Below are 17,229 nucleotides of genomic sequence, written 5' to 3'. Positions count from 1 at the left end.
ACATTTTACTTGTAATTGTTTTCTAAAAAATGGGAAAGTAATATTGTTTGATTTTTGTTTTCTCCCACCCCCTTAAAACTATAAAGGGAAGGTGAGTAGATTTTAAGCCTGACCTATTAAATTATCCCAATAGATTTGCAGAGCTGAGATATACACATTATTTTATTATGAGATATACAATTACCATGAACAATCTAAGCCCTGAAGAATGCAAAGTCCGTTCCTTTACCTGAGTGCTCCTCAGTGTCTTGTTCTCCATCGCTATGGACTTTTCCAACCCCAATGCCTGTTATGTGAAAGAGAAGAAGACGCTCCTTGAACTGGGAAAGAGGAGAGGAGGGACGTTATTGCCCCTGCTGCCTAGCACAGTGTGTGCCAAACCATGTGCTAGAGAGAAGGGCTGTTCCGTTTGAGACCCAAACCGTTCTGGTGTAGCATGGACACACAGATAAGAGCTGACAGGCACGCTACAGTTGTGCTGCACTACGATCTTGGGAGGGAAAGGCCTTCAGAAAGCAGAGATGGGTGTGACCAGCACTTAGGAATGGAGGTTACCAGTTCTGCAGAGAACAAAATTCAGCTGCAGGAGCTGCCTCAGCAGAGCTGTCCAGCTTCTGTACAGAAAAAAAAAATTGTGCTGTATCATTAGGAAGGAAGAATGGCAGGAGACCATCTCTCCCTCAATGACTCCCGCCCAAGCCCTTTGCTACCTGTTATACCCCCCAGATTTGTGTAAGGCAGCTAATGCATTACCCAACAGAACAGTCACAAGGTGGCTATTTTCGTAAGTGAACAATGATCATTTTCACCAAGATATTCTTTCGTGGGAGAGGGATACAACATGTGGCTTTGTACAAAGCAGAGACTCCAGCTTTATCACCCGTCCTCAAGGCAACGGAGCACAATTTCTTTGCAACTATCACAAACTATGTGGATTGACAAAGGGCAGTGAGCCAAGAGACCTGGGTTTTATCCAGAACTTGGCCCTTGATTTGCCTTGTAACTTTGAGCAATAATTTAACTACTCTTCCTCAGTTTCCCTTTCTATAAAATAGCTCCTTGTAAAGTACATTTGATTTTTTTAATTGGACTGATATTAAATAAGGCCTCACGTACTAATGGGCAGGGTTAAACGCCCATTCTTATCTCTAAGCTCAGAAGCTGTCTCGGCCCAGTGGAAAACCACTTGTGTTGAAATCTTTGACCGACAGCAAGGTTAATAAAAATACTCAACCCTTACACAAAACCGTACCTTCAGAGCATTAACTAATTTGGTCTCAACATCAATCATTTGGGACCTATTGCTACCTTAATCTAGGATTCTGAATAGAGCCATATGTTCACAGATTACAATTATTAAAATATATACAATCTTTAGTTTTCATAGTTGGCTCAGTCTACTCCCAAGTACCATGAACAGTGTTCATTTTAGCAGGTGTATGGTTATACACACCTGAAGAGAAACAGTCAATAGAAAAAGATTCCCATTTGATCACATCACATGAAGGCAGACAACTAAATACTGACAAATGTTATAGGTGCTTGTGTACAAATGCAAATAGTCTAAACGCTAAGATGGGTGATCTTGAGTGCCTGTTGTTAAACGAGAATATTGATGTAATAGGCATCACAGAAACTTGGTGGAATGATGACAATCAATGGGACATTAACACCAGGATACAAAATACATGGGAATGACAGAGTAGGTTGTGCTGGTGGGGTAGTGACACTATATATAAAAAAAAGCACAGAATCAAATATAGTAAAAACCTTAAATGAACCAAACTGTACCACAGAATCTCTATAGATAGAAATGCCATGCTGGAATAAGAGTACAGCAGTAGGAATGTACTACCGACCACCTGACCAGAATGTTAACAACGGTAACTGTGAAATGCTCAGGGAGATTAGAGAGGCTATAAAAATAGAAAACTCAATAATAATGGGGGATTTCAAATATTCCCATATTGACTGGGTTCATGTCACCCCAGAAGGGATGCAGAAATAAAATTTCTAGACACCATTAGTAACTGCTTCTTGAGGCAGCTAGTCCTGGCACCCACAAGGTAAAGAGGTAATTCTTGGTTTAGTCCTAAGCGGAGCACAGGATCTGGTTCAAGAGGTGAATATAGCTGAACCACTCAGTAATAGTGACCATAGTGTAAATATATTTAACATCCTTGTAGGGAGGAAATACAAAAGAAGCCCACCACAGTAGCATTTAACTTCAAAAAGGGGAACTACACAAAAATGAGGAAGCTGATTGGAAGTTAAAAGGAACAATCACAAGAGTGAAAAGCCTGCAAGTGCATAGAAACTTTTTAAAAACCACCATAATAGACATTCAAACTAAATGTATATCCCAAAGGAAAAAATAAACCAGTAACAGGAGCAAATAAATGCCACCATGGCTAAACAGAGTTTAAGAGGCAGCTAGAGACAAAACAGAATCCTTCAAAAATTGGAAGTCAAATCCTACTGAGGAAAACAGAAAAGAACAAACTCTGGCAAATCCAGTATCTTCATCATCTGGACCCATGGAAAAGAAGTCCTTGAGAATTCCACCATGATTTCAACAATTTCCATCCCACCATCAACCTCAGCCTGGACCAGTCCACACAAGAGATCCACTTCCTGGACACTACGGTGCTAATAAGCTATGGTCACATAAACACCACCCTATACCAGAAACCTACTGACCGCTATTCCTACCTACATGCCTCCAGCTTTCATCCAGATCACACCACACGATCTATTGTCTACAGCCAAGCTCTACGACATAACCACATTTGCTCCAACCCCTCAGACAGAGACAAACACCTACAAGATCTCTATCAAGCATTCTTACAACTACAATACCCACCTGCTGAAGTGAAGAAAGATTGACAGAGCCAGAAGAGTACCCAGAAGTCATCTACTACAGGACAGGCCGAACAAAGAAAATAACAGAACGCCATTAGCCGTCACCTTCACCCCCAACTAAAACCTCTCCAACGCATCATCAAGGATCTACAACCCATCCTGAAGGACGACCCATCACTCTCACAGATCTTGGGAGACAGGCCAGTCCTTGCTTACAGACAGCCCCCCAACCTGAAGCAAATACTCACCAGCAACCACACACCACACAACAGAACCTCTAACCCAGTAACCAATCCTTGCAACAAAGCCCGTTGCCATCTATGTTCACATATCTATTCAGGGGACACCATCATAGGGCCTAATCACATCAGCCACAATATCAGAGGCTCGTTCACCTGCACAGCTACCAATGTGATACATGCCATCATGTGCCAGCAATGCCCCTCTGCCATGTACATTGGTCAAACCGGACAGTCTCTACATAAAATAATAAATGGACACAGATCAGACATCAAGAATTACAACATTCAAAAACCAGACGGAGAACACTTCAATCTCTCTGGTCACTCGATTACAGACCTAAAAGTGTCAAAACTTCAACAAAAACATTTCAAAAACAGACTCCAACAAGAGACTGCTGAATTGGAATTAATTTGCAAACTGGATACAATTAACTTAGGCTTGAATAGAGACTGGGAGCGGATGGGTCATTACACAAAGTAAAACTATTTCCTCATGTTTATCCCACCCCGCACTGTTCCTCAGACTCTCTCATCAACTACTGGAAATGGCCCACCTTGATTATCACTACAATAGGTTCCCCCCCCCCCCCGACCTGACCGCCCGCTCTCCTACTGGTAATAGCTCACCTTAAGTGATCACTCTGGTTACAGTGTGTATGGTAACACCCATTGTTTCATGTTCTCTGTCTATATAAATCTCCCCACTGTATTTTCCACTGAATGCATCCGATGAAGTGAGCTATAGCTCACGAAAGCTTATGCTCAAATAAATTTGTTAGTCTCTAAGGTGCCACAAGTACTCCTTTTCTATTTGCAAATACAGACTAGCACGGCTGCTACTCTGAAACCAGTATAAAAGTATAATTTGGCAGGCCTAATTAGCAGCTAGCAAGAGACACAAAACTAACAGTCAATTTTTTTTTTTTTTTTAAAGTACACCAGAAGCAGGAAGCCTGCCAAACCACCAGTGAGGCCCCTGAACGAATACGGTGCTAAAGGAACACTCGAAGAAGACAAGGTCATTGAGGAGAAGATCAATGAATTCTTCGCATCCCTCTTCACTGCAGAGGGCCACACATAAGACATGCAAATATGAGGAACTGGCCCAGATTGTGGTGTCAGTGGACAAGGCTTTGGAACAAACTGATAAATTAAACAGTAATAAATTGTCAGGGCCAGATGGTGTTCACCCAAGAGTTCTAAAGGAATTCAAATACGAAATTTCAGAACTCTTAAGTGTAGTATGTAATCTATTGCTTAAATCAGCCTCTGTACCAGATGACTGGAAGGTAGCTAATATAATGCAGATTTTTAAAAAAAGGCTCTAGAGGTGATTAGGGATGTAAAAGTTTAAATGGTTAACCGGTAAGCGGCAGCCAGCCCACAGGAGCCCCAGCCAGTCAGCCCCAGCTCGTCTCCCTTTCATCCTGATATAATTTTAATACTTTAAAGAGTAAATGATTTAAACCATATTTACATCCCTAGAGGTGATCCTGGCAATTATATTTCAATACCAAATTGGGTGAAACCGTAGTAAACAAAAGGATTATCTGATACACACATGAACACAATTTGTTGGAAAAGAGTTAACACTGCTTTTGTAAAGAGAAATCACATTTGACCAATCTATTAGAATTCTTAGTAGTGGTCGACAAATACGTGGACATGGGTGATTGAGTGGATAATGTGTACTTGGACTTTGAGAAAGCCTTTGACAATATCCCTCACCAAAGGTTTTTAAGCAATGTAGGCAGTCATGGGATAAGAGGGAAGGTCCTCTCATGGATCAGTAACTGATGAAAGAACAGAAAACAAAGGTTAGGAATAAATGGTTCGTTTTCACAGCAGAAAAAGGTAAACGGTGGGTTATATCAAGGATCTGTATTGGGACCTATACTGTTCCACATATTCATAAGGCCATGAACAGTGAGGTGGCAAAGTGTGCTGATGATATAAAGTTACTCAAGACAGTTAAGTCCAAAGCTGACACTGAAGAGTTACAAAGGGATGTCTCAAAACTGAGTGACTGGGCAACAAAGTGGCAGATGAAATTCAATTCCAATAAACGCAAAATAATGCACACTGGAAAACATATCTCAACTACATTTACAAAATGATGGGTCTAAATTAGCAGTTACCACTAAAGATAGATCTTGGAATCATTGTGGAAAGTTTTATGAAAACATCCATTGCAGCAGTTGTCAAAATACCTAACAGAACGTAAGGAACCATTTGGAAAGGGATAGATAAGAGAAAATATCATAATGACACTATAAATCCATGGTATTCCCACATCTTGAATACTGCATACAGTTCTGGTTGCCACATCTCAAAAAAGATATATTAGAACTCAAAAAAATACAGAGAAGGGCAACAACGATTAGGGGAATGCAACAGCTTTAATATGAGTAGAGATTAAAAGGACTGGGACTATCATTCAACTTAGAAAGTGAATGACGAAGTGGAGACATGCTGAGGTCTATAAAATCATGAGTCGTGTAGAGAGAGTACATAAGGAAGTTTTATTTACCACTTCACATAACACAAGACCCAGGGGTCACCCAATGAAATTAACAGGCAGCAGATTTAAAAGAAAGGTAAATACTTCCTCAAAACTGCATAGTTTACCTGTGGAACTAGTCATCAGGGGATGCAGTCAAGGCCAAAACAACAAATGGTTTCAAATAGGAATTAGGTAAGTTCATGGAGGATAGGTCCATCAATGGCTATTAGCCAAGATGGTCAGGGATGCAACATTGTATATCCCTAAACAGCTGAGTGCAAGAAGCTGGGACTGGATGACAGGGGATGAATCATTCAGTAACTACCCTAATCTGCTCATTCCCTCTGAAGCATTTACCACTGGCCACGGTCAGAAGACAAGATAATGCACCTGATGGACCACTGGTCTCACCCAGTATGGCCACTCTTATATTTAACCACAATAACCATCTCTGTCCCTGTGCCTCCTTTCCCTACACCACATATGGCCCTCTCCTCAGCCCCGCAAACTGGAATGGTTAAATCTCTGGAAGGAGATGTCAAATTAATTCTGTGGCAAGGCCCACATTTAATTTTTAATTACAATCCACAGGCCAAAGAACGTGTTCAGGACAACACACTCTCCTTGATGCACAGACCTTTCACTGAGATCAATGGCAAGTTACCACAGAGATCAGTAGTAGAATCTGGCTTTTAATAACAAAACTGTCAGTAATTATATGTTCAGTCCCTTATTGTCACATTCAGCCTTGTGCAACAGGGAAATCTGCTCCCCTTCAAGTACACCGTTATTTCTGACCTTTGTTTCTCTTCCTGCCTTATCCTCCTTTCTCTGTTTCCGTCCCTCAACCCGGTCTTCAGATATTTCCTCCTCTCTTCCCTCTACATTTCCTTCTTAGCAGCAATTCCCATCTCCTTGGGTTTCATTCTCATCTCCTTCCCCATATGACTCACCAACTAGTCATCAATTACATAATTAATGCTTACATTCAAGTGTCCATAATAAGGCTTAAAAATGAATACTCCATTGAGATTAATGGGAGAGTTCGCACCTCTCAAAGCTATTGTGTCTCAAACTGTCTGCAGATTCAGGAAGTTTATAAACTAATGCATTCTTGTTGATTCATATTTGAAGAAGTTTCCTTCACAGCCACAAGGACTATAATTTTTTTTTTTCTTAAATAAAATCTTAGATTCTGCCACATCTGAAAATAAATCCATCACAGGGAATAAGGTGTTTGACCCTCTGCTCTAGACAGTGATATATTTCACTTGCTACACTCCTCACCAGGTCAATGTCATAAGTGCCTGCAAGGCTAGGTGTTCCTTCCACTCAATGCTGTCCAAAGCCCGATACAGGTTTGCATAAGATACTAAGTTGTCTACAATGACTTGGCTGTGCAGAGAAGCTGTTAGCTCATCTGATATATAACTCACTTACAGACAAGGTCAGTGAAGTCGCATCTTCTACTGGTCCCTCACCCACCTTGTCTCACCAATATCCTGGGAGCAACAAGGCAACAACGACACTGCCAGCATATAACTCACTTGTTGAGAAGCCAACACTTTGGACCTCTAATCTGTGGATCTTTTACAATTCTGAAGCCATAAAACACAGATTAAGAAGGTGGCTTGCCTCAAGTTTGGTCTGAGTATCCTTCTCCTGAAGCGCATGAATCTTCCCATCTCTAGTCAGCACGTAGAGAGACCCCCACTCTGCTAAGACATCCACCACGTCATCGAAGACCGAGCTGTACGCGATGAACTTGTTACACAGGTCGTAGACATTCAAGATTTGCTTGTCAGAGTTCTGCGGGTCGCTCCCAGCAAACTCTGATCTGGATACCAGAAGAAAGAAGACGAGTTTAACACACATGCTCTTGGATTTCTGAGTCACATTCTCAATAGCGTCTCCTTAACACACTTAGAGCCGGGATACAAACCTCTGAACAATCACGCGAGTATGTCATACGTTGTTAGTCCAGATACTCGATGGGAGAAATCATATCTGAGTTATAAAAGGGTGGTGACAGATCCAACTGGCTCTGGATGGTGGTGTATGCAGCTGTCTCAGGAGCAATGACTGGATTCTGAATATTCAGCTGAATTCATAGCAGGTTTTACCAGAGCTCTAATAATAATCACATGCCACAGTAATGTCAGTCAACACCTGGGATGATTCTCAGGGTGCCCAGGACTGAGAGTCACCTTCTTACCCACTCTGCCTTCAGCTAGAGAGAGACTTGCTGCTGCTTAACTGGGTGTCAGCTCCCTGACACTTCCAGTCTGTTGGCTCCCAAGCCGAATCTCCTCTGGGCTATGTCACTCTTTACTATGCCTTGCAGGTTAACAGGTGCACTCCAGTCCCGAAATCCCTTTGAAGCCTTCCCTTGTAGCGTTCAGCTCCTTAATCACTGAACACTCACAGTAATAAGACAGTAGTAAGAGGTTTTCTGTCCCTAAGGCAACAGTGTACACATCATCTTGAATGATTCAGCTCAGGAGCAGCATCCCGTACAATCCTACAGCACTGAGTTCTACTTAGAGTGAACACAATCATAAGTTCATCATCAAAGATCAAGATTGATGAGATAGTGAGTGAGGATAATGGAAACAGAAGGATTACCTATCAAACAAAACTGTAACACCATTCCTAGAGACTAACCTGAGCTGTCTGACCTTCTGTCCAAATAAGATTATCTTACCCAAAGCCTTTTTGCAGTGTTTTCAACCAAACCTGATTGAGACCCTATTTTCATGAATTTAATCGCAACACCCGATTTTTTCCTAGACAGAGGAATTCAGGATGATTTCTATAGTCTAGTAAACTGCTGAAGTGTATCCCCGGATAAGGTTCTGAGCCCCTTGCTGTTCTTCTCTTCCTGTTAAATCTCACAATTCTTCCTCTGCATTTAGCTCAGACTGGGGATGGTGAATGAGACAATACATGTCAACAGACAGACGGATAAATATTTTTGTTCCGGCAGGAAATCAGTTCTTCACCGCTTCTGGGGATTAACCCCTTGATACAAACTATCAGAACACATTTCCAGTGGATATACACATAACTCCTTACATAGCAGCCGTACCTACATTTACGATGATAATCATAACCATTTAAAACCCGCAACTGGTACTCTTTCTGAGTGAATACTATGAAAGCGGCAGGCCTGTTAGGAGTTGCTGTTACAGACCAGCGAGCCCTCTGCCAGCTGAGAGCAATGGGGATCTGTGTCACAATAGCCTTGCACAACAAAGCACCAGGAGAGCTACAAAGAACAAAAGCTGCACAGTGAATACATGTAAAATGGACTCATCTGCTTCCCGGAGTCTTACTTTGGAGAGCTCTTCCGGTCCTTGGAAACAATGACGAGGTATCCCCGATACCAGTGAACGATCAACTTCTGTCCCTCAAAGGCAAAGCAGGGGCCACGCTCATCTGGCTGGTACAGATACACACATTCGTTTCCTGCCACAATGAACTGGAGGTCCTGGGAGGGGTCGCTGAGCGTGGAGCAGCGTAAACCGCAACCATGCGTGTCCAGCTCCAGACGAGGATAATCCTTCACCGACAGCATATAGGACTGTGAAAGAAATATGATTTTTTTTTAGAGATTACATCGAACCGCAGATTGGTGATAAATAACCAGGAGTTGTTACAATCAGTGGGCCAGAGTCTGACCTCCATTACAGCCTGGTCAAGCCAATATCTTACCTGGATGTTCTCCGTGGTGACAACAAAAAGGTGGGTGATTTTCCCAGACTGGCGGAAGGCAAGGCCAGTGACTGGGTAATTGCCTTCATGTAAGATCTGGGTCTTACTGTGTCGGTCTCGTGTGATGTCCCCTTTTGTAAGCACAACGCTTCCATCTGCAAAGCCTGTTGAAGGAAAAGGACTAAACTGTTTATGTCTATGGCGCTTTCCAAACATTTACTAGTATTAAGTCCAAGACAGCTACAGTCAGCTGGATCCTCCTTGTTGTTTCCCCACACAGAGATATGCGTACTGGGGTGGTCCCACGGTCTTCTCACTTCATGGACACACGTATCCAACTCCCTTCCTGAGTAGGGCCTACTAGGACCTCTTCACGGCCATCTCCTGGCCCGTGCAAAGCTTTTCTGTTTGAGAAAGTTTAATCTCTGTTTCTTACACAGACGCTTTCTTTATGGTTTATTTTCTCCTATTGCTCTTTTCTATTTTGCTTTGCTACAACAGATGCCTAACTCACTGGAACCAGTTTTGTGTAACAGTTGTTTTAAATCACACAGTGCGCCACATGTACATAATTAGCACTATAAAAGTCAACATTGTAAAATGGAAGGAAACCAGTTGGTCAAAAGTCACATTTTTAGAACAAGTCTCTGGACAAGCTACTGATCCACGAGAAGACCTTCTCTCTTATCCCATCACTATTTAGTTTGCATAAGAGCCTTTGGTGATGGACCTCGTCAAAGGCTTCCCGAAAGTCCTAGTACACTATATCCACTGGATCACCTTTGTCTAAGTGGTTGTTGACGCCCTCAAAGAATCCAAATAAGTTGGTGAGGCGTGACTTTCCTTTACGAAAAGCCGTGCTGATTCTTCCCCCAACAAATCGTGCTCATCTGCCCCTTGTGGGTTCAGAACTAGCTGCTCCAAGAAGCAGTCACTCATGCGGTCTCAAAAATTTTATCTCTGCGTCACGCCACAACGTGACGATTACCAAGTCATCATAAGGCAAGCTGAAATCACCCATTATAACTGCGCTTTCTGCTTCTGGAGCCTCTCTCAACCAACCTTATCATTTCAGAATCGCTGTCCCCATCCTTGTCAGGTGGTTGGTAACCTATGCCCACCGCTATACTTTTTTTTTTTTTTTTTTAAGTCAAGCATGCAATCCGGACCGGATTTCCAATTAGGCACAGTAGGCACGTGCCTGGGGCACTGGCGTTCTAGGATCATCCAAAAGTTAAAGTGGGTTAAAAGTCTGTACATATGTGGTTAAAAGTGGTTAGCGTAGGCTTATTTTAAAAATGATAAACAACCCAATGATACAGTAGAACCTCAGAGTTACGGACACCTCGGGAATGGAGGTTGTCCGTAACTCTGAAATGTCCACAACTCTGAACAAGACGTTACAGACTTCAGACACCACTTCCGAGTGGGGCTGGGACTGCAGGTAGGGGCAGTCAGGGCTCTGGGGGTATCGGGGCTTCTGACCCTCGGGAGCACCAGGGCTCAGGACTTTAGATCTCAGGGGAGTGCCGGGGCTTCAGCCCCAAGGCTCCATTCCCGGCTTCTGCCTGGGGGGCGGGGGCGCCAGCGCTCGTACAGCTCCGCGCCCAGTTTCAGCAGGGGAGGGTCACGCCGGGGCTGAAACCAGCGCTCCCCTCGTAGCTAAAGCCCCAAGCCCCAGCACCCTGCCCTCCGGGGCTGAAGCCGGGAAAAGAACTGCGGGGTTTCAGCCCCAGCACTCCCTCCGGGTCTAAAGCCCTTAGCCTGGTGCTCCCGAGGGTCAGAAGCCTGGACCCTTTTAACTACTGAAGGATAACTTTTAAAAAGGTATGGATTATGAGGATATCATTAGCGCGTTTGTGAAGCAAAAGTCAAGGAAGGACACATGTGCAGTAAAGTAGCACCTACCTGCTATCTATGTGATCGTTTTAATCACCTTCATTCAATACAATAACAAAAACTACATATTTAAAATGATAAAAAACACAAACGTCAGCTGTAGGCGGGGTGGGGGGGGGGTGAGGAGAGGGCGGCGGCGCTGAAGATGCTGTGCCTTAGGGCGCGTACGGCATAAATCCAGCCAAGCATGCAATTTCTATCCATAGTGAGTCTATGGTACAGTTTGTTTCATTTCCGATTGGCACCTTATTTGACTACGGTTTCTTTAACATACAACGCACCTCCCCCACCAGTGTTATGTTCTTTATCTTTCCTATATATTTTGTAGCCTGGTATTTCCATATTGCAAAACCCATTCTCCTCCGCCTGAACAAAATTTAAATTTGGGGTCAAAATTACCCGAGCGTCCTTTTTGTGTCCGTTTTTTTCCTTTCTTGCAAGATAGATAAAGAGCACGTACCTAACTTTTAAACCTCAATAAAACATTAACTCTTGTTTTATGGTAAAAATTATGGTAAAAATCAAGATTTGCCAAACTTTAGCAAGTAATTACTGGCATTTTCAACTAGCGTCAGGTACATTCTCTTTAAGACGAAAGCCACGTGACGTGAAAAAGTCAGAACACTCTACGCTGCCTTCTGTAGGACCAATCCATTTTCATTCCATCGTATTAACTTCAGAGTTTGTTCGGCACCTCCAGGAGGCGTTTGCTTTTCACTTACCGATAGCCATGAAGTTAAGAGTCTCATGGACAGTTATGCAGGACACAACTGTAGGTTTGTTACCCGGTATTGCTGGGAAAATCCTTGTGCAAAGAGGATTCCCACCATCTCGTTTCTCTAAGTTCCAGACTTTAACCTGCAATCAGCACAGACAGAATGTGAGTAGATATGGTCTTAAGGTATATTGGGGCCAAAACCTGGTCCCTTTTAAGTCCATAGGGCTAGAATTTAACACACTGTTTTTACACCAAAGACACTCCCAAACTAATCCCAATACATTGTTCTTCCTCAGGAAAGCACACAAGGTGGGCTCATGTCCTCTTTGTCATTTGGCTTACCAGCGGGTTAATGCCTTCTTCATCTTCACCAACAGAAGCCAAGATGCTGTGCTGCTTCAGCTGGTACAGGTGAGTCACCCTCAGCTTGTAAGCCTGGAAACTGCTAAGCTGAAGGGAGCGTGGCAAGAACCAGATCTGACCTTCCATATGTAGATGATAGTCAAGGTACTCAGAGAAAAAAAAAAAATATGAAACCACACATATCACAACCAAACCCTTCTTAAGCTACCCTTATTTATCGACAGCTGGCCAAATACACTTATACTAGCTATTGTTCAAGTCACTGAGGCGATCGCAGAGCAACAAAACATTTAGTGAACATTTTAACGTGCAGGTGACCTGGAGTTGGAAGAGGCAGACATTTTCTATACACCAACGGGCAACTGAAAAACAAAACAACAGCTCGGCACACACCTAACAGACATCCTACTATTAGTTTAGGGCCCAATGCTGTGAAACACTGAACACTTTTGACAACTCCCAATGAGAAGCGCCTCACAGGAGGCTTTCAGAAGCTTCCTGTATTGAACCCATAGCTCATCTTAAGTGATCACTCTCCTTACAGTGTGCATGATGAAACCCACCGTCTCATGTTCTCTGTGTGTGTGTATATCAATCTCCCCACTGTATTTTCCGCTGAATGCATCCGATGAAGTGAGCTGTAGCTCACGAAAGCTTACGCTCAAATAAATTTGTTAGTCTCTAAGGTGCCACAAGTACTCCTTTTCTTTTTGCGAATACAGACTAACAAGGCTGCTACTCTGAACCCATAATGTCTCTCAAGATGAGGGTGGTCACCTTATTTCTAGTAAATAGATGAAACAGTTTTGCCTATTGTACTCTTTCTAGTTCTTACCAACAGCGATTCTCATTATTACGCAGAACACATTCACAAGTGTCTTCACATGCATCATGCAACAAAGAAAATGGACTACACTTCCTAAAGCCTGAGCGATTCCAAAAACACACATTACGTCAGCAAAACCACTCCTTGTGGTTTCAGTGAATGCCTACCATACCCCAGTTAACTACCCCAAACTCTCTTTCTATAAAGGAGAAATATTCTGAAATTTGACAGCATTATATATCACTCACACACTTTCCATTTCATTTCTTCACAACACAGGCAACGCACGGGTGGTGGGAGAGCAAGTTTCTTCCTCTCCACACCATCAATGTGCCTCAGCCCCACTCAGAAGCACTCTCCTCTAGCAGTAAGTGGGAGTTCAGACTACACAGCTCATCCAGCCCCGGACCCGTGGGCTGAGATTAGTGGGGGACAATTTTGTGACGTGAAACAGATATGGAAATATTTGAACATTACACCACCAGCCAGGCACGGGGAGCAACCTTGTCACTAAGCTGCCGACCCTGGACGGTGCGATCTCACTGGCCTTCCCCATCGGTTGGCGGCAGCAGCGCCAGGTGGCACAATCTGTGCATTTCCCTCTGACGCCCTTGGCCACTCCTAAATCTCATCCCGCCGCACTGGCGCCCAAGAAGGAGGAGGAAAGGCGCCCCACCTCTCTCCTACCCGCTAGCATTAAAAGGGGGCGAGGGAATCCCTGCTTCACTCCCCCCGCTAACGTCCAAGGTGGGGGAGGCCGCCAGACGGCGTCCTCCGGAGGGAGCCCCGGGCAAGGATATCCCCAAAAACCAGGCTGCCTCTGCCCGAGTCGCAAACGGTGATTCCCGGCGGAAGGGCGAAGGGCTTCGCTCCGCCCCCGTCGGGCCCGGCCGGCTCCTTCACCGTCTCCCTGTCAAAGAACACGAAGCGGCGCCACTGCAGGTAAGCAGCCATCTTGGCGACCAGAGCTGGACCTGCCAGGGGTCAGGTGACCGGGCCGCCGAGGACGGCCTCTCCCTGCGCACGTGACGGACGGCGGGCGGGGACCATGTCACGTGGGACGCCGGGCTGGCGCTGTCCGCCGAGCCGCTGCTGGGAGCTGTAGTTTTCGGGCGTGCGGAGGCGATCAGGGCGCGGGTGCCCCCTTGCGCCTGCGGCCCTGCCAACTCCCGTGTCCCCGCCTCCCTCCGCTCGAGTGAGGCCGGCGAAGTGAGCAGGGTTGCTCGTGGGAGGAAAGTCAAGCGTGCGGGTAAGAGTTTGCGGAATCGAGGCCTGAACATGGAGCTGGCCCTGTCCTAGGGCACAATCGTCTGGCCATGCAGCATGTCTGCAGCACGTTTGGAATAACCCCCTACACGGCCTAACACGAGGTACTTGTTGATAGGCCTTTTGCTCTGATGGATAGCGGAGTGATTGTCAACACTGAAATAATATAGGAGGAACACTATTCAATAACGCTAATTAGACGTTCATATAGGGCAGGGCTTACGGATGGATAATGCTTCAATGTAGGAGCATTGCTTTTTTTTTTTATGTTATTGTACATACCGCTTCCAACCAATCTCAGGGAAGGGCCCACTAGAGGAAGGTAGGACAAACGCTAGAGCTAACCCTTTTAAATACCTAAAATCATGGATCCCTAGGGTAGTTGGATAGATCCTGTTAAGGTTACAATAAGGCAGACAAGGTAACAAGTAACAAAAAGCAAGTATTTCACACAAAAACTACACAACACTTTTTTGTTTCAACCTAAAACCGCTTAAGTTCTCCCACTCTAGAATTGAGTTACTTCATGAGACTAGAATAGGTTATAAAACAATAACATTTCTGATATTTGTAGTTTTTTTCTTGCTTTCTTATTTTGCAAATGTTTGATTTCAAATTTCTTGGAGGTTTACGAAGAAGCAAAAGCCTCTCTCTTCTACTGCACTGCAGACAGGAGAGCAGATTGATTTCCTGGTTTTGAGATAGGGAAAGAAAGGCTGCTTTTTGTTGTTAGTGTTTTACTAGTGAAACCAGGAATTACATCACACCTCCCCATGCCTGGTTAAACACGTAAGAATCTTTGTTCATGTGTTGTGATGCCTATGTGCGATTGGTGCATAGAACTCAGGGCCTCACGCTACCAGGCCATAGAGAAGGTATACAGACCTCGTCCCCTGGAGCACGCACATGTACGAAAGACTTCATAGGGAGCCATAGTGTTTTCACGGAGAGGATGCATAGAGTTTTCTTTGCCTGCTTATGCCTCATTAGCCCCACTTGGCATGTCCACAAGGGTCTTTACGGTCTGCATTGACATATTAAAACAGGGAGCGTGGGTGCATACAGGAGTCTTTACACGGTGTATGCCTGAAGCTTCCATACATCTCTTCACCTTAGGGTCATGCAGTGGTTCCTCGCTCACCACCTGCCTCCGAATCTCTGGTGCATTCTTCTAGGGTTGCCTTAGGAGGGGAGGACCACGCCTGGCCCATGTGAGCCCATTGAGCCAACGGGTCCCACGAGCCTCGTTCTGGCTCTTCTGAATGGGGCCCAATGGGGCTTGTGGCATCTGTGGCCTGGATTGGCTCCTCCCATGAGCTTGCACTGCATCCAGACCGCAGGCTGTGTAAGATGCTGCGTCTGCTGCTGCTAATGGAACTAGTGGAGGACGTTGCACAGCTGGAATAGACTTGGGAGGCAGGAGCCCTCAGAACAGCCCTGCAGCACTAGCTACCCCCAGGGAGTATAGGAAAGTCACTAGTAGCTGTATGTAAACACACATAAAACAGCAGCAGGAAATAGCATTATGTTGCTTGAACAGCGATTTCCACATATAGAGCAAAACATTAAGCACAGAAGGTCAAAGTCATCCGTGCTGAAGCAGCAGTGGTCTCACTGCAATTACATCAGAGATGAATTTGGGCCAGTATGCTCAGTTGCACAAAAACACGAAAAGCCCATCTGAGCTTCCTAAGCACCAGGGCTCTCAGAAAACCAATGTATTTGCATTAAGAACAGCCCAAACACCCATATTCTAGTTGAACAGGAGGCAGTTCCACTTTATCTGTTGTGTTATGTAAAAAGCAAGGGTTTAAACAAAGTTAAGTCCTAAATTTCTGCACAGGGAGGGATGGGGGGTTGCTGATTCATGAGTTCTGCCAGTGGGTGGGAGGTGCTAGGGGTGAGTCAATAGGGGGGCTGCTGACAGGTGCTCAGCACCCACCATTTTTCCCCCTGTGCATGCTCCAGCTCCAGAGCACCCATGGAGTCGGCGCCTATGCTACTAAATATACATTAGGCGTAGTGTTGTCAGACCAACATATTGTATCCCTGCCTGTGTTCTAGAGAAGAGAGAGCTGAAGCCTTGGGAGGTGTCAGATGATGGCCACTGGAGATGAGGAAGATATCTACCGTTTTAGGTTATTCTGTAAGGGATGGCGAGTATAGGGCTGTTCAGATGTACGTTCTGTATTATCTCTTGTGGGGTTAGAGCAAATGTGACTTTGCTAAATGTATTAATAAAACTATTACAAATACAGTAAGGTTCCTAAAGTGTGAGTGTTACAACAGCATGCAGCGAGGTTCCCAACTCAACAGTAATTTTAATACTGGGCCTGATCTTGGGACGAGAACATGTCAAAACTCAGCGTGATAACTGGGCATTCTTAAGTGATCAATATAATCAACACACAATCCATAGCTCAGCAACACTGTACTACAGAAATAGAGGCGATTTTCTGACTATTGCTTACGTGCAGTTAGTGGGACCAGCATTTGCTTTTGGGGCAGAGTGAGGGACTGGAAGTTATTTTATATATAGATAAGAATAATGTGCAGTGTGTAAAACATTTTTTGCATTTCTATAAGAGAAAACCCTACATTTAACTTGTTATGAAGAACTGTATTTTCTTCTCTTTTCAGATACATAACTTGTAGCTCCAGGGGCCCCGCCAGGGCAGATTATATCCCTAAATCATCACAGTCAGTTCACATTAAAAAAAAGCCCATGTTCACATTTCTCTGAGCTACAAAACATGCATAAATTCAAAGTATGTAGATAAGAAATTTCTTATAGTAAGCAATTCAAACCTTTAAATGGAAAGACAGTTACAGCACA

At 44.3% G+C, this 17,229-nt stretch overlaps 1 protein-coding gene across 4 annotated transcripts in view; it reads right to left on the bottom strand.

The window, feature by feature from the left end:
• Positions 1-14,296, bottom strand: part of HMBS (hydroxymethylbilane synthase) — a 30,863-nt gene extending 16,567 nt beyond the window's left edge. The window contains exons 1-7 of one of the 4 annotated variants that reach the window (XM_038380997.2): positions 13,928-14,296; positions 12,281-12,429; positions 11,943-12,078; positions 9,322-9,485; positions 8,943-9,190; positions 7,243-7,444; positions 230-286 (exon numbers count right to left, since the gene is read on the bottom strand). In XM_038380997.2, the coding sequence (XP_038236925.1) occupies positions 230-286; positions 7,243-7,444; positions 8,943-9,190; positions 9,322-9,485; positions 11,943-12,078; positions 12,281-12,429; positions 13,928-14,081 (1,110 nt within the window). In that variant the 5' untranslated portion in view covers positions 14,082-14,296. Of the gene's footprint in view, positions 1-229; positions 321-555; positions 615-7,242; positions 7,445-8,942; positions 9,191-9,321; positions 9,486-11,942; positions 12,079-12,280; positions 12,430-13,927 lie in introns of those variants that run through there. The other 3 variants (XM_043500919.1, XM_038380998.2, XM_043500918.1) reach the window with 3 other exon arrangements.
• Between the last annotated feature and the right edge of the window lie 2,933 nt (positions 14,297-17,229).

This window comes from Dermochelys coriacea, chromosome 22, assembly GCF_009764565.3.
Source record: "Dermochelys coriacea isolate rDerCor1 chromosome 22, rDerCor1.pri.v4, whole genome shotgun sequence".
NCBI lineage: Eukaryota > Metazoa > Chordata > Testudines > Dermochelyidae > Dermochelys > Dermochelys coriacea.
Note: the sequence above shows the minus strand (reverse complement) of the source record. Positions and strands in the feature narration are given on the sequence as shown.